General features: G+C 55.7%; 1 protein-coding gene across 4 annotated transcripts in view; it reads left to right on the top strand.

The window, feature by feature from the left end:
• The window catches only part of RPTOR (regulatory associated protein of MTOR complex 1), a 280,347-nt gene that overhangs the window by 121,453 nt on the left and 131,243 nt on the right, over nt 1-27,651 (top strand). For all 4 annotated transcript variants that reach the window (XM_047757543.1, XM_047757542.1, XM_047757544.1 and 1 more), the window contains 2 exons: nt 4,078-4,236; nt 14,310-14,456. In XM_047757543.1, coding sequence (XP_047613499.1) covers nt 4,078-4,236; nt 14,310-14,456 — 306 coding nt within the window. The remainder of the gene's footprint in view (nt 1-4,077; nt 4,237-14,309; nt 14,457-27,651) is intronic.

Raw genomic sequence — 27,651 nt, 5'->3', positions numbered from 1 at the left:
CGTGTTGGTTCCTCCTGGACAGCTCGCTGACAGTCTCTCAGGCATTTTCCTGTTTGTTGGGTCTGAACTTGAGATGTGGCTCACTCCCCAGGGGGCTGGAAGGACGGAAACAAAGTGACTCATGCACAGTGACCCTGACTGGAGCCCCTGGCTGTGGGGTTCTCTCTGGGACACCCCCCCCCCCCGCCCCCAGCAGAGCCCCTCCTGCCCCACGCTCTCCACCCTGGGAATCTGCCCTGGTGGCAGGGGCGTGCCCACCAGGAAGGCGGAGTCTGCAGCCTCTGCTTGGGCCTTAGCAGCAGGACAGCCCGGGGCTCCCAGGTTCACTGAGCTGCGGGCAGGCCTTCTTTGTGCCTTTCTTCTGTGGGTTCGGCGGGTCATTCCTCTGCTCTCTTCCTCTCTCGCATACCCAGAAATTTCCATGCTCGTGTTTTGTTTTGTTTTTTTCTGCCACCCACAGCACATGGAGTTCCTGGACCAGGGATCAGGTCTGAGCCACAGTTGGAACCTACGCTGCAGCTGTGACAACACTGGGTGCTTAATCCCCTGTGCTGGGCCGGGGATTGAACCTGCGTCCCCATGCTGCAGTGACGCCGACCGTCCCACTTCGCCACAGTGGGAACACCCACGCTTGTATTTTATGACATCTCGAGATTTGGACTTGCAGTAGCAATGCCTCGCCCGACAGGCAGCATTCGAGAGACTTGCTTTGTCTTTTCACGCGTGCAGTTAAACTTGTCACATGCCTCCCAGATGCTGAGGCCTTCCTCTGCCCGGCTGGCCCTCTAGCCATGGAGCCATCGTCCCAGGCCTTCTAGTTTTGAAACAACCTTAACCTGGTGTGGTGGAGATTTAATTTAGTGCTTCTCATTCCAAAGCCCTCAAAAATATTAATTAAGTCCTGTAAAACCCCAGGAGGGCTATTAACATCCGCGCTGCCCTTCTTGCCGGTCCCTTAGTGCGTCCCTTCCGGGGAGAGGTCAGGAGATGAGGCTCAGTCCTTTTCTGCGCCCACAGGGAGGACCGTGACGGAGCCAAGGTCAGAAATAACGGACCCATGACTGTAGTGATGTCTCCAAGTGATGCCCGCCCGTGACCGTGGTGCGCTGCGGGAGAGCTCTCTCCCGCTTAGGACCGATCCCGCTTAGGACGGCCTTTCAGCGGAGCTGGGGCTTCGTAAATCCCAGTTGCAGAGCTGCACCCAGGAGGGCCGCCTCAGAGAAGCTGGGCACTAGCAGTAAGACGTGGGGCGCAGACGGAGCAGGAAGCATTGTCCCCCCTGCCCCGGAGAAGCTCCCAGCGCTGGGTGGGCACCAAGTGAGCCCCCGCCTTGGAGCCAGCCCCCTGGGAATGAAGAGGGCACCAGAGTAGCCGTACTCCCCGGCGGTGGTCCCTGTTCCACTTACTGCCTGCAGGAACTTTCTGGAAGTAAAGCATTATGGGCAGGGCCATAAACACCAGTGTGCTGAAGATTTACTGGCTGTTATCGGCTCGCCGTCTGATAAAACTGGCTGCGTGGAACTTACTTGGTAATCACCTGGGAGGAGCAGTGGTGCGGGGGCGGCTCCTGTCCCTCTTGCCTCCTGCCTTCACCCTCACCTGCCCTCTCCAGAAGCTTCCACACCCTCCTCGTGGGGAAGGAAGCGCACCCCCGGGGGGCTCTCCTGGGTGCCCTCAGAGCACGCGGGAAGGAAGCAGTTTCCAGCTCCCGCTCTGTCTATTGTCCTAGAGCCAACAACGGGGGACAGCTGGAAAGCCACGGCCATTTGAGCTGGGTTTCTCTCCAGCCTGATTTCCTGCGACTGCTCTTGGTAGTACGTGAAATTGCTTTCAGCTCCTTTGTGCTCACAGGCAGGTGTGTCGCCAATTGAGAACCCCTTTTAGCAGCCTGTGAGATTGTTCTATGATTCAGCCTCCCCGTGTTGCTGTTTTACTGCTTCCTGTATGAGCCACCTAGAAGCCTCCCAGGGAGTGGGAAAAAGGCGCATCTGATGTTTCAGCCCCACCGCCCCCACCCCCAGGCCGGAGGCTCAGTCATGTCACACTCTCGAAAGGCTGCTCCCTTCCCTTGAGCCCCAGGGCCTTGGCCTCGTAGCACATGGTCCTAAAATGGTCTCGGAATTCTTCTGATTATTTCTGCCGATCCAGCCAGGATGGCTTCTAAAAAGCTCTTATATCAGAAATGCCCTGGCATTTATTTGAATTGACGCAAAGGCCCGGGTCAGAGTGTCCACCAAGATGCGATGCGATTGGCTGCCCCCGTTGGCCATTGCAGCAGCTCTGACTCGCAGAAAAATCTGAATTCTCGGTTTCTGCGGCCCTGTCCCCGTGGCTCAGGTGCACAGGCCAGAGCAGCTGTTCCCCTGGTCCTTTCTTCCAGCCGATGCTGCTCTCGGGCCCATGGGGAGCCTTTCCGCCTCGTCGGATTGTGCTCGCGTGGGAGTCGGTCTGGAGCACGCGTCTGAGGCCTCGACATCCTGGCAAAGCGTTTCCTTCTTTGCTCCCAAACTGGATGGTCATTTACCCACTGCCTGCATCTTGTTTTGAGGGATTGGCCAAACTTGAGGTGAGTGGAGCCTCCAGACTCGGTGCCCGGGTTCTGTCTTACTTGGAGCACAAATGAGCGGTTTATCGGTGTTAAGTCAGGAGTGTTTCTCTGTCTCCTTATCCTAACTGTTTATTGTGAAGACACGCGAATGGCAAAGTAGAGGACTCGTTGCACATCTGCGTGCCCGCCGCCCAGATGCGCCAGCTTTACACGCACCTGGCTGATGCTGTGCTGCCATGCCCCTGTGTCAGGTGGGCGCCGTCATTTTGGTTTGTTGGACTATGATTATTAGAATCAGCGTCAGTAAACGTCTGATGGTCTCTCGGCTAATATTTTAAAAAATAGGCGTTTGCTAATAAGCTGTGGGCTCTGTCTGCCCTCCGAGGGCGGGTGAGTTCTCTCCATGGAGCTCCGACAGTTTCACGGGAACACGTGACGAAGACGGAAGGTCAGTTCCGGGAAAGGGAAGGTTGTTCCTGCCGAAGGGGACCGGGAGGGGCCGTGCACACGAGCCGGGCCCGGACCTGGTGCTCCCAGGGCGTGGTTTAGCCCTCTGAGTGCTCCCTCATCCTCCGCCGCCACCTCCACACTCTTCTGAAGCGTCAGCGGCGTCTTCCTGCAGGTCGCCGCGTGCTGGCGCTGTCCCCGGAAGGCCAGGAAGCGTGTGTTTGGACCGAATTCTGGACTCTGGCTAGCAGCCCCCTGGCGTGCTGGCGTCTCTGGCCCGACCCAGGCCTCGCCTTCGAGGGCCCTCGTTCACTTCCCACATCAGCTTCAGCAGCGGCCTGTCCGACTCCAGGACGGAGCTGGTCCGGCTGTGTTTCTCGGGAACGAGCGTTGGCCGTGGTCGGTCAGCCCGGGGCTCCCACCAGACGGGGAGCCTCGCCTCTGCTCAGCCCTCCTGCTCTGTTTTCCAGGAGCGTTTCCTGAAACCGCCTGGTCTGAGTTTTGTGCGTTTCCTAAGTCGAGTCTTTGCTGTCGCTTTGAAAGTGGGGGCTCCTCGCAGCCTGTGGTTCCTATACGTCTGAAGGCCGCTGGGTTCTGTGTTCCCCTCCCGAGCGTCGTGGCGGGAGTGGTGGGAGGGCCGAGCAGGGCCAAGGGGACCGGGCAGGAGGGGGCCGCTGTCTCCTCCCCGCGCCGTCTCTTTGAACCGCTCTCCCTGCGGCCCGTACGTTGCGGTGTCCTACTTCCTCTCTTTCGTGTTCCAGAGGCTTCCCAGGCAGAGCCAGGGCTTTGGAGAAATACTTTTGCCATCACGGGGGCACTCCCTTCTGCTTCGCGTTACCACGTGGCAGGCACGCCTGTCTTTCTCCTGCGATGTCGCCGCCGTCGTCCTCAGCAACGCGCGCTGCAGACGTGAGCGTTCGCGTCCACCTGGGACGCGGGCCTCGTCCCAGTTTGGAGGTGGAGGAGCGCGAGGTCCCTTGTCCAGAGTCATGTTCGTGCCAACTCGAGCTAAGGCCGGAGTTCGGCTCCTGCTGTTCCCATGACTCCACCGTAAGTGTCTCCATTTGTTTCTCCTACAACAGGCCCGGTACAAGCAGAGCCTTGATCCAACCGTGGATGAAGTGAAGAAGCTTTGCACGTCCTTGCGGCGGAACGCCAAGGAGGAGCGGGTCCTCTTCCACTACAACGGCCACGGGGTGCCCAGGCCCACGGTCAACGGCGAGATCTGGGTCTTCAACAAGGTGGGCGGGCCCCGGGGGCCCCCGGGCTCCTTCCTGTTGCTGCGGGAACCTTGTCGGCTGCTGTGCCTGGCTGCAGGCCCGCTCCCTGCAGCCTCTCTCCAGCTGTTGGTGTCTCATCCGTCTCCGCAAACCCCGATGCAGGGAGGCTGAACAGGGCCGTGGGCCAGTCATCGGGTGGGAAGTTTGGCGGTCCTTTATGCTCCGGTGGTAAGAATAGAAAGGGGCACAAGGAGTTGTTTCTTTTGCAAAACGTGTGGACGAAATGGCTGTCTAGGAAGTTGTGAGGCCTGGCATATGGGGTTCATTTCTCCTCTGTGAGGATATGAGTTGTTTGCAGTTCTTGAGCAAAGACCTCCAGAACGTCAGCCTTGCAGTTTCCTCGATTCGGTAGACTCTGCTCGGAGGGTCAGTCACGTTCCTAGAAGGGGAACTGGCGTGAGGACTCCGCAGAGCTGGTACCAGGCACGGCCGCAGATGGGCCCTCGGCTCTGCTTTCTCCAGGGTCCACGGAGCTGGCCTCCTGCTGTTCCTTCATCAAAAGACCGGAGATGGGAGTCAGGGGGCGACACCCCTTCTCCCCCCCCATCCTGGGCTCCCCAGTGCAGCAGGCCTCGGGCTCTCGGCACACTCCCCAAGAAGGGGGCCGCAGCTTACGTGGCGGGGCATGTGGACAGGGTGGGGACTGGACCAAGTTGACTTCCACGTTCAGCCCCATCCCTTCTCAGCTCTGGAGCGTGGCCAGGCAGTAAGCCTTCCTGGCCCTCTTCCCCTCATCGCAGGGGCCCCTTCCTCCTGCTGTGTTGGGTTGATGTACCCGGCAGCCACCCACCCCACAGCCTGCTCTCCGGGTGGGTCACTCCCCCAGGTGGCCAGCAGGGGGCGGGCGGGCCGCCAGGGGCCCAGACCCCGCTCCTCCCTTAGCGGGAGTGCCTTCCCGTCCTTGTGAAGGCTGAGATACCAACTTTATTGTAATCATTTTTATTAATTATTGTATTGTTACGGTTCAAGACTGTGATTATAAAAGAAGTGGAATGAAAGGAAACATGATCTAGCCGAGCGCCAGCCGTCCCTCAGCCAGTGAGAGATAAACCTGCAGGGCCTGCCTCCCCGCAGGTGTCGGCCCCTTGAGCTCTGGTCTGACCTTGCTTCCCCACCCTCGGGGCATCTGCGGACACGCAGGGCAGGGTGTTTTGAGTTGACGAGATTGGCATCGGGCCTGCTGAGTCAGGCTCTGGGATCTGCCCTCCTCCCCCGCTTTGTCCCGTCCCGCTGCCCGCAGCCTTCTGTCCCCCACATCCTCGACGAAGGACTCTTGTCTCCACTGGTCGTGGCCGTGATCCAGGCTCCTTGACAGCGGGCAGGGGCACCTGGTTTGCAGGCGGGCTGCGCGCGCTTCTCGCAGCGCCATTTCTTCTCTGTTTTGTGTCTTTTGTTATTTATTTGAGGGAATTCTTCCTCTTCTGGACCGTGACCCTTTATCATTTTGTGAATTGCGTGTGTCCCTACATTTTTGGCTTGGCTTCTCTGTCTGTCTGCTTCTGTTCTCGTGGGCCCTCAGGGGACAGAAGTCTTGATTCCGACGTGGCCACCTGCTCAGGCTTCCCTTAGGGGGTGTGCGTTTCATGTCTCGTTTGAGAAGACTTGCCATGTGCTGAGTTGATAAAGCATGCCACTGTTCTTTCAAAAGTGTATTTTTCTCCGTTAATGTAGGAATTGTCCATCTACCTGACACTGATTTTTGTACATACTGTTAGGTTAGGGTTCACCTTCTTTTTTCTCTTTTTTCAAATGGATCCCATCACCACTTCCTGCGAGCTTTGGACTCGATCTGCGTTTCTGAGCCCCCTGTCCCGGTCCCTGGGTCTGCCTCTGGGTCCGCAAACCATTTCAACGAGTGTAGGTTTTCAGTGATTCTCAGTATCTGGGAAGGCGAGTTTCACCTTTCATCCGTGAAAATACTGAGTCACCCTTCCCGTCAGTGACTTGATGGGAGGAGACTCATTGTCTTTGTGTCATCGAGCTGTCTTCCAAACAAGGCTTTTTTTTTTTAATCATTTCACAAAGGTTTCTGCCATTTGCTGGAGGCATTCCTACATACTTGATGTCTCTGGTGCTGTTCAAACAAACCGCTTCTTATAAAACTGTGTCTGCTGAGTTTGCCGGGGTGCATGGCAGGGCAGGTGGCGTCTGCACGTTTACGTCACGTCTGCTGGTGCTGGTGCTCGAGAGTTGCGCGTATCTTACGATTGTGCTGAGAGACTCCCGTGTCTGCAGTGGTGACAGTTTTCCTTCTTGGCTTTTCCCTCCCGTCTTGCTGTGCTGTCCTTGTGTCTTACTCTGCCGGCCAGTGCCTCCAGGAGGGGAGGTGGCGCCTGGGTGTCTTTGTGTTCTTTCGAAGGGTTTGCTTCCTATGTGTCACTGTACAATGGGTGCGATAAATGTTTGCCAAGAGAGTGAAAAATAAGAAACCCCCTTTTACTGGATTAAAAAGTTCCTTTCCACTCCGAGTTCATTTTTTAAAATCATGAATAGATGTTGCCCTTTTTTTTTTCCGTTCTTTTCGAGCCACACTCATGCACATGGACGTTCCCAGGCCAGGGATCAAATCCAAGCTGCAGCTGCAACCTACACCACAGCTGCAGCAATGCCAGACTCTTAACCCACTGTGTCACTGCGGGAATTCCGGATGTTATATTCTCCCAAGCCGCTGTGTGTGTGTGTGTGTGTGTGTGTGTGTGTGTGTGATTTTTCTCCTTTAAAGTGGAAACGCAGTCGATGATGTATGATGTTCAAATGCTAAGTCTACCCTCCCTTGTGGGATAACTCGGTATGTCTTTGTCAATTCCGTGTTTCATGTAGAAACACGCAGCTGCCAGCCTCCACCACAACCCCAGCAACACCAGAGCTCAGCGGCATCTGCCACCCACACCCCAGCTCACAGCAACGCCAGACCCTTCATCCACGAGCGAGACCAGGGCTCGAACCCGTGTCCTCACGGACACCATAGACATGGGCATTTTTTTTTAGTAAAGTTATTTTACTCTCTTCCTGTAGTGAGTTATTGCAGTTACATGTCTGTCGTTTTAAAAATTAAAAAAAAAAAGGCTTTATTTATTTATTTTTACACAGACTTTATAGAAAAGAATTTTTTAAAGTATGGAGTTTCCATATACAGTTGTCTCTCAGTATCCATGGGGGACAGGTTCCACGTCCCACCGTGGACCCCCAAATCCGTGGATGCTCGAGTCACGTAGTTGGCCCTGTGCGTTCAGAGTTCCAAATCCCCAGATTAAACCGGCAGAGGACTGTGTAGTCCTGCGTGTATTTGGTGAAAAAAACCCTCTCACGAGTAGCCTGCACCGTTCAAACCCGCCTTGTTGGAGGGCCGCCTGCATCCTTGCTCCCTGCCTGGCCCTCAGCTTCTCCTGTCGTTAGCGTCCTGCCGTGGGGCGGTGCATGTGTGGCACTCAGGAACCCAGCGCTGATCCGTTACGACCAGCTAGACTCCGTAGTTTAGAGGGGGGTTCCTTCTTTGGGTGGCGCAGTTCTGTGGGCTTTGCCCAATACATGATATCTTGCATCTGCCATTACCGCAGCCCTAAAATTCCTGTGTTCCACCTGTATCTCCCAAGCCCTGGCAACTGCTGCTGTTTCAACTATCTCTGCAGCTTTACCTCTTCCAGAATGTCATGTAGTTGGACTCATGGAGTTTGTAGTGCTTTTTCCAATTAGGAGTGTGCATGCGAGGTTCCTTCGTGTCTTTTCATGGCTTTAGCGTTCATTTCTTTTTATGCTGAAAATCATTTGGACGTTATTTGGACGTTCCGCTCCCGAGGGGCACCCTGCTTGCTTCCGGTTTGGGCAGTTGTGAGTAAAGTGGTTCTGAACTTTCGTGTGCGTGTTTCGTGCGGACACGTGGTTTCTCCTCGTTTGCCTGGGTGCCTAGGAGATCCGATGCTGGACGGGCCGGCAGGGTAGCTGTCTAAGAAACTGCCGAGCTCCGGCTGACGGGGGCTGCGTCATTTGCGTCCCCACCCGCGACAGATGAGAGTCCCTGTTGCTCCCGGCCGCCTGAGCCTGTGGTTGCTGGGCTCTGGGAGCCGAGCCATTCTAACTAGGCGCGTGGCGGCAGCTCGCTGTTTTAATTTGCACTTCCTTAATGACACGTGATGTTGAAAATCTTTTCACACGCTCGTTTGCTGTCTGCCTGTTTTCCTTCGTGGGGTTCCCATACCTTTCACCCATTTTTAAACGGGGTTACCTGTGTTCTTCCTCAGTTTGGGGAGACGCTTGGTTACACGTCCTCTAGCGGGTACGTGTTTGGTAAGTACCCCTCCCTCCCCGTGACTTGTGCTCTCACTCTCGGGATGGTGGGTCCAGGCCAGTTCCTCCAGAAGGCCCCACGTTCTGATTTACCTCCTGTGTGTGTTCATGTGTGTATATCAGACTGCATAAAAAGCAAGACCAGGAGTTCCCGTCGTGGCGCAGTGGTTAACGAATCCGACTAGGAACCATGAGGTTGCGGGTTCGGTCCCTGCCCTTGCTCAGTGGGTTAACGATCCGGCATTGCCGAGAGCTGTGGCATAGGTTGCAGACGCGGCTTGGATCCCGCGTTGCTGTGGCTCTGGCGTAGGCCGGCGGCTGCAGCTCCTATTAGACCCCTAGCCTGGGAACCTCCGTATGCCGCGGGAGCAGCCCAAGAAATGGCAAAAAGACAAAAAAAAAGAAAAAAGAAAAAAGAAAAAAAAAGCAAGACCACACTTGGTACTGTCGGCAAGAGATGCCCTTCAAATACAAAGACGCATAGAGGTTAGACGTAAAAAGATGTATCAGGAAGCACTAGCTGTACGAGGGCCGGAGTGGCCGCAGTCCTTCTAGGAGGCTAGACCTGGAGACGAGGGGCGTTGCCACGGAAGAAGTCGGCACGTCGCAGTGGCAGACGGGCAGGTCGTCGCAGCGACGGGAGCGGTCTTGAGTGTGTGAGCACTCAGAATGCGTGAAGCAGGATCGCCAGGACCCGTGGGCCTGAGAAACGCGTCCATCACTCTAGCCGCGTATTTGAATAACCATCTGGCAGCAATTGATAGGTTAAAACGGATGTTAAAGTCGAAGATAAGATTGATAATGGAAAACTTTCCCACAGGAGTTCCTGTTGTGGTTCAGAGGGTTAATTAAGACCCCAACTTGGTCCGTGAGGACGAGGGCTCCACCCCTGCCCTCGCGCAGTAGGTTCAGGATCCGACGCTGCTGGAAGCTTCAGTGCAGGTCACAGACGCCGCTCCAATCCCTCGGATTTGACCCCTCGCCTGGGCGCTCCCGTGTGCCATAGGTGCGGCCCTAAAAAGCAGAAACAAAACCACTGAGGCCCAAAAGGAATGTTGCCACATCTCCTAAGACGTTGAAAAGATAAGCAAAGAGCCATAATTTTGTACCAATACATTTAACAACGTAAACTAGACGGAAAATGCCTAAGATGCACCTTTCCAGTAGCTACCCAAAATGAACTAGAAAGTCTAAATAGCCCTATATCAGTAAAATAAATTTGAATCCATAGTGAAAAACCTTCTTACATGTTGACCCGTGGATGAGTGGATATTTTTATTTAAGTGTCGTCTTAGTCAAATGCTTCCTGATCACTGTAAACCCTTAAATCATAGGTGGAGAAAGGGAAGTATTCTTTACGACGCATAAGAAGGACCGGCAACACCAGGGCTGGACAGTGAGTTCCTCCGTTTGCAGCCACACCGGCACTGTCTACACCACGGGTCCTCAAAGCCCGGGTCCCACACCCTGGGCAGCAGTGTTCTTGGAATTTGTGAGGAATGCAGATCACCAGACGCCCCTTCTGGGGAGGGGCCCGGAGAGCCCTGTGTTACCGGCCCTCCCGGCCATTCTGATGGGCGCTCGTTTGCCAGCTCCTCCTCCAGGCCTGGTTTCCAAATACAGGCCCCCGTCTGTGAAGGAAGACCTCACCCAAGGATTCATCTCTCAGCGTCAAGGAAACAGTGTTTCTAAAAACCTTGAAGCTCTCATAGAGAAAAGGCCAGAGTTTTCCATCCCTTCTCCGGAAAAAAAAAAAAAAGGAGTTTTTTTTACTGATTGTCTTAGCTGGATAGGTTGAGTTTAGGATAAAATTAACAGCTTTTTTTCCGGAGAGGGTGTGTGTGTGTGTGCTGCCTTCTCAACGTGGATAAGGTAACAATTGTAACAAATTACAGCTGTGGTCGGGTGCAAGTGTTGCTTTTAAAAACATCACAAATAGATCTTGGTGGTCACAGCACATTTAAAACCCTTTGTGGTCCACCTTTCAACAGAAGCAATAACGAACGGTATGCTGACCTTGAATACGAGGCATCTATTTGATAGCGACATGCGGGTTTTCAAAATCAATAAATTCTGTTATTTAAAGAAATTCATTTGGAACTGCTCATGGGATAAACAATTGTGTAACTATAAGAAAAGAAAGACAAAGTATCAACAAAACCAGTAAATGTTCCCCCTTAAGGACTTTCAGGGACCAGAAGTTGGCTTGTGACTTCTATCCCGGGGGGTTTGGTCCCCACATACCCCTGCCCCACACCTGCTGTCGCTTGGCCGCCGTCTCCTGCCGCTGGTTCCTTTAGGAAGAGGACGAATCTTCTGCTAAGCCGTGCTCCCTGCTGTCCTCGGAGAACGGCCTCAGCAGACACCCTCACCGTCTGGGGGCCCGGGTCCCCAGCCACCCTGGGTCCTGCGGTGCCTGTCGTGCGGTCAGAGGAAGCTCACCTCCGGAAGGGGCTGCCGCCAAGCCCGCGGGAGGACGCCGCGTGCAGGTGGCAGCAGCTTCTGGCTCAGGTTCTGAGTTCTCATGCGGCAGGTGTGCAGATCCTCCTGACCCACAGCGGGGCCGTGCCCGCCAGACCCATCCGAGTTGAACAGATCGAAGCCTCACGGGCTCACACGTGCTCGGGGCACCCAGTTGGCCCGCAGTTGGGCGGAGTCCCCTCCCGGGAGCCCGTCTGATGACCCGCGCTGGCGCCCCCACGTGGTGGACTGAGCTCTGCACCGACAGTGACTGCCGAGCAGGACGGGCTCTGGGGCCCCGCGGTCGTCAGCGGGTCCCTTGGCCCCCTTGGTGCTCGCGGGCTGAGCGGAAGCTGCTGCCCAGAAAGGTCCACGGTCGGAATTGGAAGGAGTTCTGCTTTCTCCTGAACGTGTGCCATGTGGAGCCATTGAGTCCAGAAGTCGTGAGTTGAACTGCCGGCAGGCGGACGTGGAGAGCTGATGGCCTAGGGAGCCCTGGAGCTCAGCCTTTCCTCCCTCCCTCCAACAGTCACGTGCATTTTGTTTTTTGAAAAAAATACGAGTAATTTCTAAAAGATTCCAAGAGAACAGAAGTGTGAAGGGAACACATACCACACTTAGCCCGCCCCCCGGCCCCCGCCCGCCCCTCCCAGCCAGAGAGAGAACAGCCTTCACGGTCCTGTGTTCTTTCTGCACCGGGCACAGGACCTTTCACGCCGCACCTTCCTGCTGAGCCCTCACCCCGTTTGGCTTAAGGGCTGGGGTGTGCGTTGCACACACAGTGGAATCACGTTACACATGAAGTTCTAGGACGTGGCTTTTGAAAATCATGGCCAGCCTCTGCTGCCTCTCCGTGTCCCTGCGTACAGAGAGCCCTGGGCTCTGCAGGGCCACGTGGCCTTCCCCAGTGGACGTATGGCCCCTTTGCTTAATGGCACCGCCGCTGGATAGAGAGGGGTCCAGGGTAGGCCACGCGGGCTGCTGGGCCGGCCATGGCTTTGCCCTGGCCCTCACAGCTCTGCCGGCCCCCACGCGCGTGTCTGCGTGGTGGAAGTTGGCCTGCCACGCCGCCTTTCCTCCGGGGGCAGATGGGCAGCACGTGTAATTTGAATGCATGTCTGCTCGTGTCCCATTGGCCAGAATGGAGCTGCGAGCTCAGACGTAGCTGCAAAGGGAGCTGGGACCTGTGCTCCACTAACCCCGCACTGGCGAAGAGGGGCTCCGGGGTCCGACTGGCAGCCGCCCACGGTGGGTGCAGACACTGCAGGGTTTTACCAGTGAGAGCGCCGTGCCTCCCCGCAGGCACGTTCCTGTGGACACAACGCGAGTGTTTCTGGACCAGAGACGCCTCGGAGTCAAAAGCACGGACATTACGGGATTTCGGAGCCGCCCACATGGCCTAAAGAAAGCTGCTCGGGTTGACCCCCCGCCAAGGATGAACCAGTGCCCCGCTGGACACCCTGGTCCACGCGGGGCGCTCGCCAGCTTTTGTTTTCTTTCCAGTTTGCTGGAGGGAGACGGGGAGATGGGCGGGTAGTCCTCACGGTAAGCGGCAGTCCCGCCGTTAAGGGAGAGAGCGCGCCTCACGTGGCTGACCGTTCGTGTTTCTCTTCTGCAAACGGCCTGTGTGACGCTTCCGCTTGCTGCGTGCTGTTTGTGGTTGTCTTTGCTCATCTGCAGCAGGAGCTTGTTTACCCGCCACGTGAGTGTGAGTCCTCCCTCACGTGCACTGTGCCTACTTTATTCTCCAGCTGCTCGCCGTTGGCACGTTTCTCTCAGAATTATGTGATCTTCATGTTGCAGTTTTCCTTAAGGTTTCTAGGTTTTGTGTGTTTAAGGTCTCTCTCATAGCAGAATGGATCTAAAAGTCTGTTTTCTCCTTTGTATTTAGTTTCAATCTGTCCTGGTGTGTGTGCGCGCGGGCGCTCCGGCGGCAGTGCTGGCTGCTTAGTTAAATTTCGCAGCAGCGCTTGTCGGCCTGTTCCTCCTTTCCTCTCGGGCTTGAAACACCACCTTCATCGCGGCTGTGCGTGTGGGTCCGCTTCCGCGCGTTCTCTCCTCGTGTGTCCGTCCGGCCTCCCCGACACCATCCTGTAATTACGGTAGATTTATATCGTCTATTTAATATCCGGCAGCATGAGGCCCCGCTCGTTCTTTCTTTAAAAAAAATACTTTTGCTGTTCCTACGCATGTCCCTTGAGCGCTAACGTCAGAATCAGCTTGTCACCGTCCGTTGAAGAAGCCGCCTGCTGGTGTTTGGCCGGGGCGCTGCCGCCATCGAGTCCTCAGGGGAGAACCGCCGCCCTCGCCCTCCGAGTCCTTCCGCAGGCGGGTTTACTTAGAGCCGGGGTCGTGATGAGGAGACCAAGCCACCCGGTGGGGCAGTTCCGTGAGGTGGGATGCCCAGTGTCTTGGGGGGGGGCCCGTGATGGAGGTGTCTGCACCCCCACTGCGCACACACACGTGCACACTGTGCACAACCCCCCCCCCCCCCCCCCCGGCCCCCAGCCGGGACGTGTGTGCGGGAAGCCTCTGTGGGGCCGCTGCCGCCTTGGTTTGTCTTCCTCCGGGCGGCAGGCAGGGCGGGCTCGGCGCTCGGCTTTCAGGAGACACGGTCGCCTTTACCGCAGGTGCGCAGAATGGGGCCCTGCCGGCGTGTCCCCCGGGGAGGGTCAGCCAGCCTGGGGTTCTGTGCAGAGAGCGGCTTCAAACGGGTCCCTTCTCTGGCGAGGTGAGGACCCCTCCTCTCTTGTTCACCTGGCGTCTCTGCAGTGTTCCTGGCCGACCCGCACCGCGGGTCAGAAAACGGTTCACTCTGCGGACTGGTGTTCATGCGATACTGTTCTGCGATGCAAAAAAACGATTGTGGGGCCCCATCCCCGGGGCCCCTTGTGTGATTTACGTCATCCAGAGGGTCCAGGGCTGATGGGCGGCTCGGAGCTGAAAGGCGGGGCGGGGGGACGGGCACGGTTGGGCGCGTGTGCATGCGTGTGTGTGTGTGTTTGTGTGTGCGCAGGACGGGGAAGGTGCGGGGTCAGCGGCGTGAGGGGCACGCGTGTCCGGGGGTTTGCAGGAGAAGCCCTGGTCCGGCTGCCAAGGGAGATGGGGCCGGGGAGCACGTTCCCAGGAGGTCAAGCCGGGCCGGAGCTGTGCCCACGGCCCGCGTTCGGGCAGCTGCGGGAGCTTCGTTTTGCTTGCAGCCGGGGTTGGCCGCAGGGCGGGCGGGCGGCCGGGCGGCCGGGCCTCCTCGAGGCGCAGGCGTGAGTCACGCGCCACGTTTTCTCTTGCAGAACTACACGCAGTACATCCCGCTGTCCATATACGACCTGCAGACGTGGATGGGCAGCCCGTCCATCTTCGTCTACGACTGCTCCAACGCCGGCCTCATCGTCAAGTCCTTCAAGCAGTTCGCCCTGCAGCGCGAGCAGGAGCTGGAGGTGAGGCCCGCACCGCTGCCCCTTGAGCCGCAGGCCTGTCTCCCGGGGGCGGGGGCGGGGTTTGGGGACGAGAACGGGGGAGGGACTCGTCGCCAGCGCTGGGGCTTGTTTTCTGTCCCCTTTTCCCCGCGTCCTTTTCAGTCTGAACTGGAATTAGACGATGACATTAATCGAGTGGCACGCGTGCCGTGGCTGTGTCTCTGAGATGGAGGTAAAAACACAGCAGACACGTTTTTTTTCGGAGCAGTGGTCCCAGACCTGTGCACCGCCTTCAGTTCCACCGGCATCTTGGTTATCGGCCGCATTTTTTGTGTTTTCTTCTGTGTCCCCAAAAAAACTCCAAAACCCAAACCCACGAAGCTGAATCCAGACAACAAACCAAAGCAGATGCCATTTAAAGATCCGAAGAGCCAGCATAGTGCTCTGATCACGAAGAGACCTTTTTCTTGGTTGTTTTAATTAATATTTGATGTTCGAATTAAGCAGCGAGTTCCAGAGAGAACGGAAGAGGCAGTTTGAGTTACGAGGCCTCCCTTCGGCGGCCGCACGAGCCTGAGCCTAAGAGTGCTGAGCCGCCAGGGGTCTGCTTCCCACCTGGTTGCCCTGCAGGACGGTCTCGAGTAGGAGGAGAAGCGGCCCTGAGTACCTGTTGCATCAAGCCTTTTGGGTCTGTGCAATTTTAACGCATTGTTATGTTGGTCACATTTCATCAGGGGAGACTGCTGAAATAATCAGCAGTAAAATTTGAAATTCTCCTTGGTAGAAGTTAACGTGTCATACGGTTTCATATTTTGTATTTGTACGTGAAGCCCCTGTGCAGAATGTTACTCCAGAGTGACTGGCAGATGGCTTCCCCTCTGTCCTTGAAAAGGGGACCTAGCACCGCACGTTATCGTCGTGATTGTTGTTGGTGTTAATTCTGCATTCCAGAGCAAAAGAAGGGGAAGACTGCGGTTTCTGTCGTTAAATGTTTATCTTGATTTTAGGCGCTTCCGCGAACCTTACTCAAGGGATGGATTATCCGATGAGTGCTAAAACTCAAAAGTACCGGAGGGTAGCTGGCATTCCTCGTCTCAAGTAACGAATGTTGCAAAGGAAATCTTTCCTGTCTTACATTTAAAATACGTAAATAAAAATGCCAAAGAATCCTGCCTAGTTTTTATCTCCAATTTGTGAGCTGCAGGGTGGTGAAGGCAAGACCAGTATAGCAGCCTTCGTTAATTAAAACACGTTAAATACAGCCCCTCTCCATGCTTCTCAGCAGAAGGCGAGCATCTCTCGCAGGCCCGAAGCTCAGTGTTTGCGCTGCAGCGCGTGGCGTGTCTGCGCTGCCGGGGCTGTGTGTGCTCTCCGTGTGTTGCCAAGGATTAATCAGCCCAAGAAACTGTTCATTTCATTGAGTGCAACCACAAAGTTTTCCATGCATCTTTTTTTTGGGGGGGGTGTTTAATTGACTAATTCCTCATGGAGGAGAGCAAATGAAAAATATGTCATTTGAAGTGGCAAATGCGTGGCAGTGCAAAGCTATACCATATGTTTTATAATTAGCTCTGGCTTTTATCTTTATTCTTTTCTTAATTACAGTGTAGATAAGTCTTATGGTTTTTCCATTACAGTTACTGTTATTGGCTATTGTTCAGCTGGTCTCTTTTGCATAAACAGCGGAAATTAAAATGATAAAATTGGCTCTCAGCTAATATCTTAATGTTCACGTTAGTCTTTTTTTTTTTTTAATGTGCTGTCGAAACAGCAATCCTGTGTGACCTCCTAGGTTTATTTTATTTTTTTTTAATTCTTTCCCTGTCTGTAGTCGGCCAGATTCTTTGTAAATTTATGATCCATTTTAACACTTTTAGTGGGTAGGTGATAACATGGGAACTGAGAGAAGGTGGCAGGTAAGATGGTTTGTGCCAGAGTTTTAAAAATAAGGAGAGTAAAAATGATTAAATATAATGAAGAAACTAGTTACCCGGCCCAGAAAGCCTCCAGGTAATAAACATTAGCACAGACACGCGTGACATAAATGTTAAAAGCGGCCTCTCCACTTGCACATTCTCTGTCGCGCGGTGCTTGTGCTGGGCCCGGAGGGTTCCTACCGCGGACTTCCATCCCAGGGGGGCGCCGGGGGAAAGCGGAAGCTGCCTTCGTGAAAGCAGCGGGTGAGTCATCGCAGAAAAAGGCAGGTCTGTGCCTCGGTGACCTGCTCTCCGTTGTCACTCTGTCACAGCGCTCGGCCATTTGAAGTGAAGGCAGGTCTTCACTTCTCTCTGCTTTCAGTGTTCTTTTTAAAATTAGTATATGCCATGTTTTTAAAACTCAGTAGTGCTGAGGGTTTGCAGCGCGTGAAATTGTTGCTGGCCCCACAGCTCCTTGGCCGGAACTGTGCGGCTGCGGGGAACCTGTTTGAGCTGTGTGCACAGCTGGGCGCTGTCTGCATAAATGTAAGTTATGTGCTTGTACTACTACTGCCTCCTGATTCATACATTTTATGTTATCTGTGGGCTGTTTGTTTGTTTGTTTTGTCTTTTTTAGCGCTGCTCCTATGGCATATGGAAGGTCCCAGGCCAGGAGTTGAATCGGAGTTGCAGGTGCCGGCCTCCACCACAGCCACAGCAACACGGGATCCAAGCCGTGTCTGCGACCTACACCGCAGCTCGAGGCAACGCCGGATCCTTAATGCACTGAACAAGGTCCGGGATCAAACCTGCATCCTCACAGAGACAGAGACAAAGTCGGGTCCTTAACTGGCTGAGCCACATTGGGAACTCCTTTCCTTTTTTGCTACAAACCAGAAACAGAGCTGCCATTGGTAAATTCTGCTTAAAGAACTGGAGAAATTGTATAGAGCTTTGGCAGTAAAGAGGCATGTTACACCGCGGTTTAAAGTTGTCTTTGTTGTTTGTGCTGTGAATCCCGAGGATGCGTCGAGGGGAGCCGGTCTCTGCGCTGCGCTCGAGTTCCTTCCCTATCCTCCGTGGCCTCTGCGCCGGGAAGTAATACCCTTCGGTTTTCTTCGCAGTGTCGGCGGTAGTCGGTACCGTCTTCTGGTTTGAGGTTCTTAGCTCGCTCTTGCCTCTCGTCGGTCCCAGCTTCTGTCCTCCGGCTTTCACGACTCTCTCTCGCCTCTGACCGCCGTCCGGTCTCCATGCTGTGGGGGGGGGGTTGGTTCTGGAAAATGGTGGGCATCGTCCTTCAGCCACCGGAGAACGACCGCGTCAGTGTTGTTCACTCACTGGCCAACCAGGGCGCGCTGGTTCCCGTTTTCAGTCGGTGTGTGTGTGTTTCCTCGATTTCCCTGAAGCTTTTCCCTTTTCTTCTCGAATTCGACCTCTCCGATTTCCTCACTTCCCAGATCTGCAGGGAGCATCCGTCAGACCTTGGAACGTGCCCTCCTCAAAGCCTCCACGGCCTCCTTGAGCTGCCGGCCCTGCACGGGCCTGCTCCAAAGCCGTCACCCTGGGTTTCTCCTGAGGGCTCCCCTGGCGCGTCCGCTCTTTCCCAGGTGCCAGCTCGGTCTCCTTCTCAGTCCGCTGCCCCCACTCCCTGTCCTGCCAGCAGCAGCGCCCTGAGAAGGGACCACGGCAGTCGTCTTTCTCAGACTCGGCGCGTCGCATTTGGAGCACTTTTAGCTGTGAGTAATGAGAAACCTCCCTGCTGGCTTCGGAACGAGTGATGTTGTCTTTTTCACTAAGCTCCGTGAGACGAATGATTTAATTATTCAGCCCTGTCATCAGGGGCCCAGGCTGCTGTTAATCTTTCTCCTCCAGCATCCTCCCCCCGTTGCTGTTCTGTCTGGGCGGCTCTGGCGCCTTCTTGCACTTCGGGCTGGGGAGGTGGGGAGGGCCGAGCCACCCCACGGGTCCCTCTTGTCAGGACGCCCCTCGCCGGCTAGAGCCGGGCCACGCGCCCTCCCTCCCCCAGGGTTGGGGAGCAGGGGGGGGGTGGGGTTGAGTGCTGGGCCCAGGTGCCGTGGACTTTGTTCTGTCCACTCTTGTGGACAGTTTGGGTGTGGAATTTCAGGCTGTTCTCACCAAACAATGTCAGCCTTACTTCTTGCGATAGTAGAGAAGCTGTACTTGCAAATCTGCCCAGTGGCCTTATTGTAGCCGTGACCAAGAACCTGGGGCCCAGCTACCTCCACCCCGACAAAAGCCAGAGAAGGGTGCTTATGGCCGCAGGACATAGTATGTGTGTTGGAAGAGAAAGAGAAAAAGAGAAGTCAGACTTCGCGACAGTGTGTATCTCGGACATGAAGTCTTTGTAACTAGAAGGGGAAACTGGATCTTAAGTAGATCTTGTTGAAATGGTCTCGATAAGCCTCAGTGCTCAGCCCTGCTTCCAGAGGGCATTTCCCACGCAGGGACACGTGCCCCCTTCACCGAGCACGCAGCGAGCCGCGGGGGCCGCCCCAGGCCGTCCCTCTGTGGAGGCGGGGAGCTGCTCTGGCGTCTGGTGGGGGGCCCAGCGTGCCTCTCCTTCCCGGAGGCCGTTGGCTGCTCCGCGTCCCCGGAGGCTTGGTCTGCAGTGGCCGCCCTTGCTGGTGTGGGACGGAAGCCGAGCCTCTCGGGACCACGATGACCGGTGGACACGCTCTGGGGAGAGTCTTCTAAGGAAACTCGGGCCGTTGCCCCAGTGGCAGCCTTCCGTCCTCTCCTTCTGTTCGCGCAGGGCGAGGCTTTCTCCGAGCGGATGGTGTCTTATGGTGATGCTCCCTAGACCCCCTTGTGTGACTGCTCCTGCTGGCTCCCCGTGGCAGTTCCATCCGGCGGCTCAGGACCGCGTCCGGTGGACACTTACTTTCATAGCGAGAAGCAAGCTTGGTCCTGCAGCGTCCCGAACCCACAGTGACCTCGGAGTCCTGTATCTGAGCTGATGTATGACACATCAGCTTCATGTGTTCATCTCTGTGACTAAATGACCTTTTTAGGGCCACATCCTTGGCACATGGAGGTCCTCAGGCTAGGGGTCAAATCAGAGCTGTAGCTGCTGGCCTGCACCACAGCCACAGCAACGCAGGATCCAAGCCGCATCTGCGACCTAAACCACAGCTCGTGGCAACACCAGATCCTTAACCCACTGAGTGAGGCCAGGGATCGAACCTGCGTCCTCACGGATACTGATACAAGTCAGGTTCGTTACCTCCGAGCCACAGGGGGGATGCCGGTGTCAGCTGTTTAAACGTCTGGCATCAGAACCTTCACGTGTCTTCAAAGAACATTAAGTGTGCGCCCCATCGGCCTGGAGGATTCGGGTGTTGAGGTCCCGGCCCCTCCTCGGCTGCCGTGGCCGACGGCGCGGGCGGGCCCGCAGGGAACTCGATGGGAGTCAGCTGCCTGGGCCGGGTTACGTCTGTGGTGGCGAAGCCTGGCTGTGCCTCGCGTGACCACGGGTTGGCCCTCGGGTACTCTGCGGAGAGGTGCGCGTCGCGATCGCCGCTGCCACTCAGAGTGTGTGTGTGTGTTTGCGAACGTTCTCCGTGGACCTGCTGCCGGGTGTTCACGCCCAGAACAGGCTCCACGGGGCTGACGCTGCAGGGAGCGCCGGCGTGTCCCTGTCTGGCTTTCACGGTATCATTTTCTTCCCGTCTCCCATTCTTTCTCTTCTGAAACTTCAGTTATCATCGGTAAATAGCAGAGAAATGGCAAGTCTGTCATGTGATAACCTTAGTAATTTTCTCCTTTAATTTTTAAATGACATGAATTTGTGGGGTTTTTCTAAGATGGGCACTTTCCCAAGTTCTCTCCGTTTCCTCCAGGATAACCTTGTCTCTCATGGTTTATCTGAATTCTTCTCCTTTATGAGGAAGACTTAGGGTGATTCTTTCTCACCTCTCCTAAGAATAAAAAGCAGCGTTCCCTGTGGCTCGGTGACTTGAGGCTCTGGCGTCGCTGCTGTGGCTCTGGTCACAGCTGTGGTGCAGGTTTGATCCCTGGCCCAGGAACTACCTACCACCTGCTGGGGTTGGCGGGTGGGGGGTGGGGTGTTGCTGTGTGTGCGTGGGTGGGAATTGTCGCGGAGGGAAGGTAGGTGGGAGCTGGCTGGACTGGGTGCCGTAGGCCACAGTGCAGAGACTGTTCTCCTCCTGGGAGCCGTGGCCCCCTGGGCACCCCCGTTTTCCCCAGAGGCATGGGCGACCCTCTTCAGAGAACTCGCCCAGTGCTTTGCGGGAGGGTGTGGCTGTGGGTAGTTGCAGGAGCCCGCAGGGGAGCAGAGGGCTGTCTGGAGGGCGGGTCTTCAGGTGACCCCGCCTCCCGCCTGCCCCCACCCCCACCCCCACCCCGGCTTTGCTACACATACTCCGTCAGTGTCGAGCCCTCTTTTTAATAAAGGCAGGTCAAGTTCACCCCTCTGTAAACTTTTACTTTATGAATAGTGAGCCATAAAAACTCAAATTTTGGCAAGAAACCGATAATGTAGCTGACGCTCTGCCCACCACACACTCACATTTGTGAGTTAAGAAGAAATGCTGCCAGTTCCAGCATATACGGGAGAGTAGGTGGGGGCCCGTCTATAAACAAAAGCAGCAGAAACCTCGCCCTGGGAGCGGGAGGCTGGTGCGGGCGCGCCACGGCCTAGGGTGCTCGCCAGAAAGTGCGAAGGCCACGGAGGGGCGCTGGCGAGGAACGCCGCCTCCAGGAGAGCTGGGACAGGGGAGGCCGTGCCACGTGGAAGGGCAGTGTCGGGAGGCCAGAGCTCGGTGACCTCCGCCAACGGATACTACCTGCCACCTGTTGCCTGTGCGACGCCTGCTGGTTGCAGGTGCTTCAGGTTAGCTGGTGCGCTGGAGCCACCCACGCTGTCTCCAGCCTCGGCCACTGGCACCCTCCCTCCTGCGGTTTGCGTGGGAAGGTGAGCCCTTTCCTCTTGGCACCTTTCACAGCTCCCGGTCCTGGCATTTGAAGGCTTTGGGTGACAGAAGGGTGACTCGTCTGCAGAAACGATTCAGGAACCCTCCCCGTGGGTGGCGTTCGATGACACCCCCCGACGCGCGGAGTGTGTGATCCATACAGTCAGCGTTCGGGGTGTGACCCAAATTCTCTTTTTTCACAAACACTTCCCTGAGCCCGAGGTCTTTCTCAGCTGACCGGATACAGCAGGTTTTGCAGTTAATCTGACGCTCACGTCTCATCTGGCAGCATCTCCTCTCTTGCTCTCATCAGCTGTATTTAAGTCTGTTGTGTGAAATTGCTGAGGACGCCTCTTAGGAAGCCCCGCTGCCCAGGCAGCATTTGTAGGTTTGGTCTGATAAACAGATAGACAAGTGAGTAAACTGCCTTTAATTTCCCTCCTTAGACGTGGCTGTGATTCACTGAATATGAGTCGTCCAGAATTTAAAGACGAGCAAGACAATTATTAACCAAATCCATGAATAGGGTGTACCGTTTGCAGCCCTCATCGCTCGGAGCTTATCTGAGCTCTTAGAGTTTAACCCTTTCTTCAGATCTCGTCTGTCTTAGAACGCTGCTTACTCTCCCGGACCGCACGTGAGGGCCAGGAGCGTGGGCTGTGGCGCGGGTACCGCAGCTCCTCGGCCTGCCAGCCCGGGGGGACCTCTGCTCCATCCGCTGGAGGCCATCGCGTAACGGCCCGATACGCTCTCAAAAACGGTCCGTGGCACAGGCCGTGGTGCTTCTGACGGCCACGAGAGAAACGGCTGCGCTAAAGCGGGGGGCCAGAGAGCCAAACGCGGGGAGAAGGGCAGGTGGGGCGGTACCAGCCCACTTGAGGGGCGGGGCACGAGGGCCGGTGGCTTCTCTTAACACGAAGGTCAGATGCGAGGAGAAGGCGTGTGTCCTCAGGGTCCCTCTCACCCCGGGAGAGCAAGGCTTCCGCAGCGTGCCAGGGGGACGGCCAGGCGGAGACGGAGGACGAAGCAGTCCTCTCCGCTGGGCGTCAGTTAGAAGGATCTGATGGCCCTTGCGGAAGGCCACAGCCGCCAGCCGCAGCCGCGAGACACGCCAGTGTCCGTGCCCCGCCCGTCAGGTACTAAAGCAGGGAACCTCAGCATTGTCAGATAATCCCAGCCACAACCGTGTTGGGAAATAATAACAAAAATAATAATCGAAGTCACAGCTGTGGGGAAATAATAAGTAGTAATAACGGAAATCACACAGTTATGCTCTGTGACCGTAGTGGAATCAACCAGAAGTCCGTGATAGACAGCAGGGAGATTTCAGAAAAACAGCCACGTAACCGATAGGTGAGAGGTCTCAAGGGAAATAAAAGGAAATAGATTAAGTGAATGAGAGGGAATGTACAGCATGTCAGTATTGATGAGGTGCAGCTAAAGCACTCGAGAGGGACGCTTAGAACACTGGATCCTTCTGCAGGAAAATGGCGAGAGCATCAAATTAAGGATCTAGGTTCCTGTCTGTCTCAGTCCATTTGCGCCACTGTGACAAAACACCACGGACCGGGAGGCTGCTAAACAACAGAGATGTATGCCTTACCGCTCTGGAGGCTGGCCAGCCCGGGATCACAGCGCAGCTTGGGTGGGTGAGGGCCTCTTCCTAGTTCAGGGCCGGCCTTCTCCCTGCGTCCTCACGCAGCGGAAGGGGTCAGGGAGCTCTCAGGCCGCCGTATTTGCTTATTCCCGGGCCAGGGATCAGTTCCGAGCCGCCGCTGCCAACTAAGCCGCAGCTGTGGCAAAGCCAGATCCTTAACCCACTGTGCTGGGCCTGGGATCAACCCCCCGTCCCAGCTCTCCCGGGACCACACTGGGCGCTCCCCGGGCTGCTTTGAGAAGGGCCCTGATCCCACTCAGGAGGCCTTCACCCCCACGGGTTCATCCCTCCCCAAGGCCCCGCTTCCTGGTACCCACTGCCTCAGGAAACCGGGAGAGGAGGGCAGCATAACCCCAAAGCAACCGGACGGGAGAGAACGATATGATCAGAACAGGAACTGTAGGAACTGAAAACAGAAAGGAGGGGAGAAACGTCCGTGAAAGGGGACGCTGAGTCTCAGAAACAATCAGTGAAGCAGGTGAGGCTGTAGCAGGACTAACTAACTCACATAGAAAAGAGAGGCCATTCGGGGTTCCCTCGTGGCTCAGCAGCAGCAAACCCAACTGGTATCCCTGAGGACATGGGCTCGATCCCTGGCCTCCGTCCGCGGCCTGGGGATCCAGCGTTGCCACGAGCTGTGGTGTCGGTCACAGACGCAGCCTGGATCCCGAGCGGCTGTGGCTGCGGCGTGGACCAGCAGCTGCAGCTCCGTCTTGACCACTAGCCCCCTAGCCTGGGAACGCCCATGACCCACAGGTGTGGCCCTAAAAAGAGAGACAAAGAAGATTCCAGATTCCATCGCCATTGAAACACTAGTGAGGGAATAATGTGAGGGGCGACTTTGCGATCATGAATTTGACAACTTCAAAGAAACGGACCAGTTCCTGTAAAACCACAAACCACCCAATCTGCCCAAAACGAAATAGGTAATATGAGGGGTCGGGAAAACGAATTTATTATTTTAAAGTTCCTGGAAAGGGAATCTCCAGGCCCAGGCAGTTTCGCTAGAGAATTCCACCACAGAGCTAAAGAATACCAATTTTCCACAGTCTCGTCCGGGAAAGAGAACAGGGAGGAAATACTCCCCATTTCATTTCATGAGGTCATCCTCCTGACGCCAAAGTGGGTCTACCTTACAAGGCAAAAAGCTGGCGACCTCTGGCTGCCACCAATTTAGAGGCAAAAGTCCTCAACCAAACAACAGCACATCAGCTGCAGCAAATCCAGAAGGAGAGTCACGTCATTCCTCAAACTAACAAACTGAAGAAGAGTCGTGGAATCGCATCCGTCGACACCAGAAAGAGTTGTTGACAAAATTCAACATTCTTTCACGAATTAAAAGTAAATAAGTGGGGAGTTCCCGTCGTGGTGCAGTGGTTAGCGAATCCGACCGGGAACCCTGACGTCAAGGGTTCGATCCCTGACCTTGCTCAGTGGGTTAAGGAGCCGGCGTTGCCGTGAGCTGTGGTGTAGGTGGCAGACACGGCTCGGTTCCCGCGTTGCTGTGGCTGTGGTGTAGGCTGGCGGCTGCAGCTCCGGTTTGACCCCTAGTCTGGGAACCTCCATGTGCTGTGGGTGCGGCCCTAAGAAAGACCAAAAAAAAAAAAAGGAATTAAGTGGGAGTCCCGCCGTGGCTCAGCGACAACGAACCTGACTAGTATCCATGATGATGCAGGTTCCATCCCCGGCCCCGCTCAGGGGGTTGAGGATCCGGCGTTGCCGAGAGCTGTGGTGTAGGGTCGCAGAGGCGGCTCGGGTGTGGTGGTGCTGAGTCTGTGCTGGAGGCCGGCAGCTGTAGCTCTGATTCGACCCCTAGCCTGGAAACCTTCATATGCTGCAGGTGCGGCCGTAAAAAGACAACCAATCAAATAATCAATCAAACCAACCCTTAGGAAACAAAGGGTAGAGGGAGCTTCTTCCGCTTGATAAAGGGCATCTGTAAACCTACAGTTGTCGGCAGTCATGCTCAAGGGTAAACGTTCACGTTTTCCCGCCAAGGTGGGGAGCAGGGCAAGGTTGTGCGTTCTCCGCATTCTTACTCTGCGTGGTGCCAGGAGTTCTGGCCACACAGTAAGGCAGGAAAAGGACACCGTCAGTCACGAGGGACACAGGTCACACCTGCAGCGAGGCCCACCCACACCCGCTAGGATGGCAACCGCCGGGGTGATGACAAGTCCGGCCGGGACGGGGAGGAATTGCGACCATCGCTCCCACGCGGAGGGCGGGCGTGCAAGGCGCCCGGAAAGCAGTCTGGCGGCGCCTCGGGTGTCCACCTCGAGCTCCACTGCCAGGTTGAGGCCCAGGAGACCTGAAGCAGTGTCCACCCCACACGTGTGCACGGGTTCACGGCAGCGTTATTCACAGTCGCCCCCAGATGGAAGTTCTCTCCCTGCTGTGAAGGACCGCAGGGCTTCTGAGCGTCTGTTCCTTTCATTGCTGATGAGCAGTAATCGGGGAGCAGAACTGTGTTATAACGTTTCATTCCGCGTCTTCGCTGAGCTCTAGAGTGGTTCTGGAGCATTTTAGACGTTGTTCAATTGCCAACGATTATGTGGCCTTAGAACAGGGAACGGTCCACGGAGGTGACTGCTGCGTGAGGCCAGCTCTCTGGCTGTCCTGTGGGGGCGCCGCTGGGGGTCCTCTGTGTCATTAAACGTCTTCCTGCAACAGAGGCACCTCCTGCTGCTCTCTCGGCCTGGAGTTCGTGCTTCCCAGCAATAGGTGCCACTTGCTTTAAGTTGCTGTTTAGTATTTGATATATAGAGAATACGTAAGTTACATGTTTAAAAATCACCGGAGCCCCCTGGAGGCCCCGCAGGCTAAGGATCCGAGCTATCGCTGCTGTGGCTCCGTTGGGACGCAGGTTTGATCCCTGGCGCGGGAACTTCTGCATGCCACGGGGCAAGACCAAAAAGAGAAAAAAAGAAAGAACCCTCCCCCAGTTGCTGCTTCCACTTGGTATCTGCTGTTTTTCGTTCAGCGTCTGTCGCATGGCGGATGGCCCATTAGTATCTGGGAAATGAGCTGGGTTAGCAATACCCGACTGCTTCCAGACCTCAGTCTCTGAACTTGGCAGAAATGTCCGTTGTGAGTGGGTGGTGTTGAGTGGAGAATACAAATTGCCGTAAGCTGGAACTGGAATTGTTACCAGGTAGATGTTATTTTCAGAACGCCACTTGTTAAAGCCTCCTGAAGTTATCAGGGCCTTCCTCTCTTTATCAAGATGTCTCTCCCATGTGTACAGAGAAAAGAAGCAGCTCGATGTCAGAGTTTTATTTAGAAAAAGCAAGGTGCAGGCGCCCTCCCCCGGCCCCACCCGCACGCGGTGCTTCTGGAGCGGGTGCTCCGGGGGCCCTGTGGGAGCTGCTGGCCGGCCTTCCTGGGAGCTCGCGGTGCGAACGCTGGTTTTCCGCACGTGTGGAAGAGGAAGCAGATGTCTTTCTTGGATCTGGTTGCTGTGTATCACGTCTGAAGTTTTTCTGGATCTTTCCCAAATCCTCCAGAAAGCTCTAGTGAGCTTTTATTTTTTTTTTAATTAATTTTTTTTTTCCTTTCCTGCAGCATGCAGAGGTTCCCAGGCCAGGCATGGAACCCGCACCACAGCAGTGACTGAGCCGCTGCAGTGACCCCACTAGCTTCTTAATCAGCTGAGCTGCCCGGGAACTCCCCCAGTGAGCTTTCAAAGATCAGAGTTTCCCTGGTGTCCAGCTCTAGGCTCCCAGGAGAAGCCCCTTCGGGTAACAGGCGTCTGCGTGTGCCCTCCGGTGGGTGCTGCTCCCTGATGGACCTGCCCCCTGCTGCCCTCCGGGGTGGGTGCTGCTCCCTGCTGGACCTGCCCACTGCTGCCCTCCGGGGTGGGTGCTGCTCCCTGCTGGACCTGCCCCCTGCTGCGCCAGGGCCTCTGTAAAGCTCTGTGAGTCACCAGTAGTTACATGCAGGCTGTTTGCAAAGACAATTTCAATCACAAGGCCAGAATCTTAGATTAAAAACGAAACAGCAGCGCATGGGAAAGAGCTCATCCGTTAAAAGAATTTGGATTGGTTTTATTCCCACGTTAGCAGCTTAGAGAATGAACTGCTGGAATCCTTTGTCTTAATGTCATTTTTAAAGAAATGTTTCTGATTCTAATTAACCCCAGCGCAGAGCTGTCACCTGCCTTCTGGGTGCCCTGTGTGACAAGAGTCCCACGTGAGTGCGAGGGACTGTGTTCCCCACTTCAGATCATCTGCAGCCGCACAGAGTGCTTTCCGCTCCTCTGCACAGCAGCACCTGCAGGGGCGGGTTTAGGAGTTCGAGTCTTCTATCAGCGACCGTTTTGAATTGGGAAATTTGGGCTCTAGGAGACTTATTTGGGATAAAGACGTTTCCGCGTCTCCCTGTCCCCTTTGTCCCTTCTGCGCCCCAGGCCCTTCCCCCAACCCTAACCCAATGCTGGCGGACCTGGAGGGCAGCCCAAGGCAGGCCTGGCACAGCGCACCTGTGGTCTCGCTGCCTGACAGCCCCGCAAAGGAAGGGCAGTGACCTGACACCCAGGGACCGTCCCCTTGAACCTGCCTCCCCATGGGGGCCTGTGTCTCCGCGAAGACCCTGGGGGCCTGCAGCGTCTGGGGGCCGTGGCCGGAGGACCTGCTCTTCGGTTCTCGGGAAGTAATTTACGGTGGAAACAGATCTTAAGCAGAGAAGTCGTAACC

Source organism: Phacochoerus africanus, chromosome 14 (genome assembly GCF_016906955.1).
Source record: "Phacochoerus africanus isolate WHEZ1 chromosome 14, ROS_Pafr_v1, whole genome shotgun sequence".
Lineage (NCBI taxonomy): Eukaryota > Metazoa > Chordata > Mammalia > Artiodactyla > Suidae > Phacochoerus > Phacochoerus africanus.
This window is presented reverse-complemented; position numbering and strand designations above follow the sequence as displayed.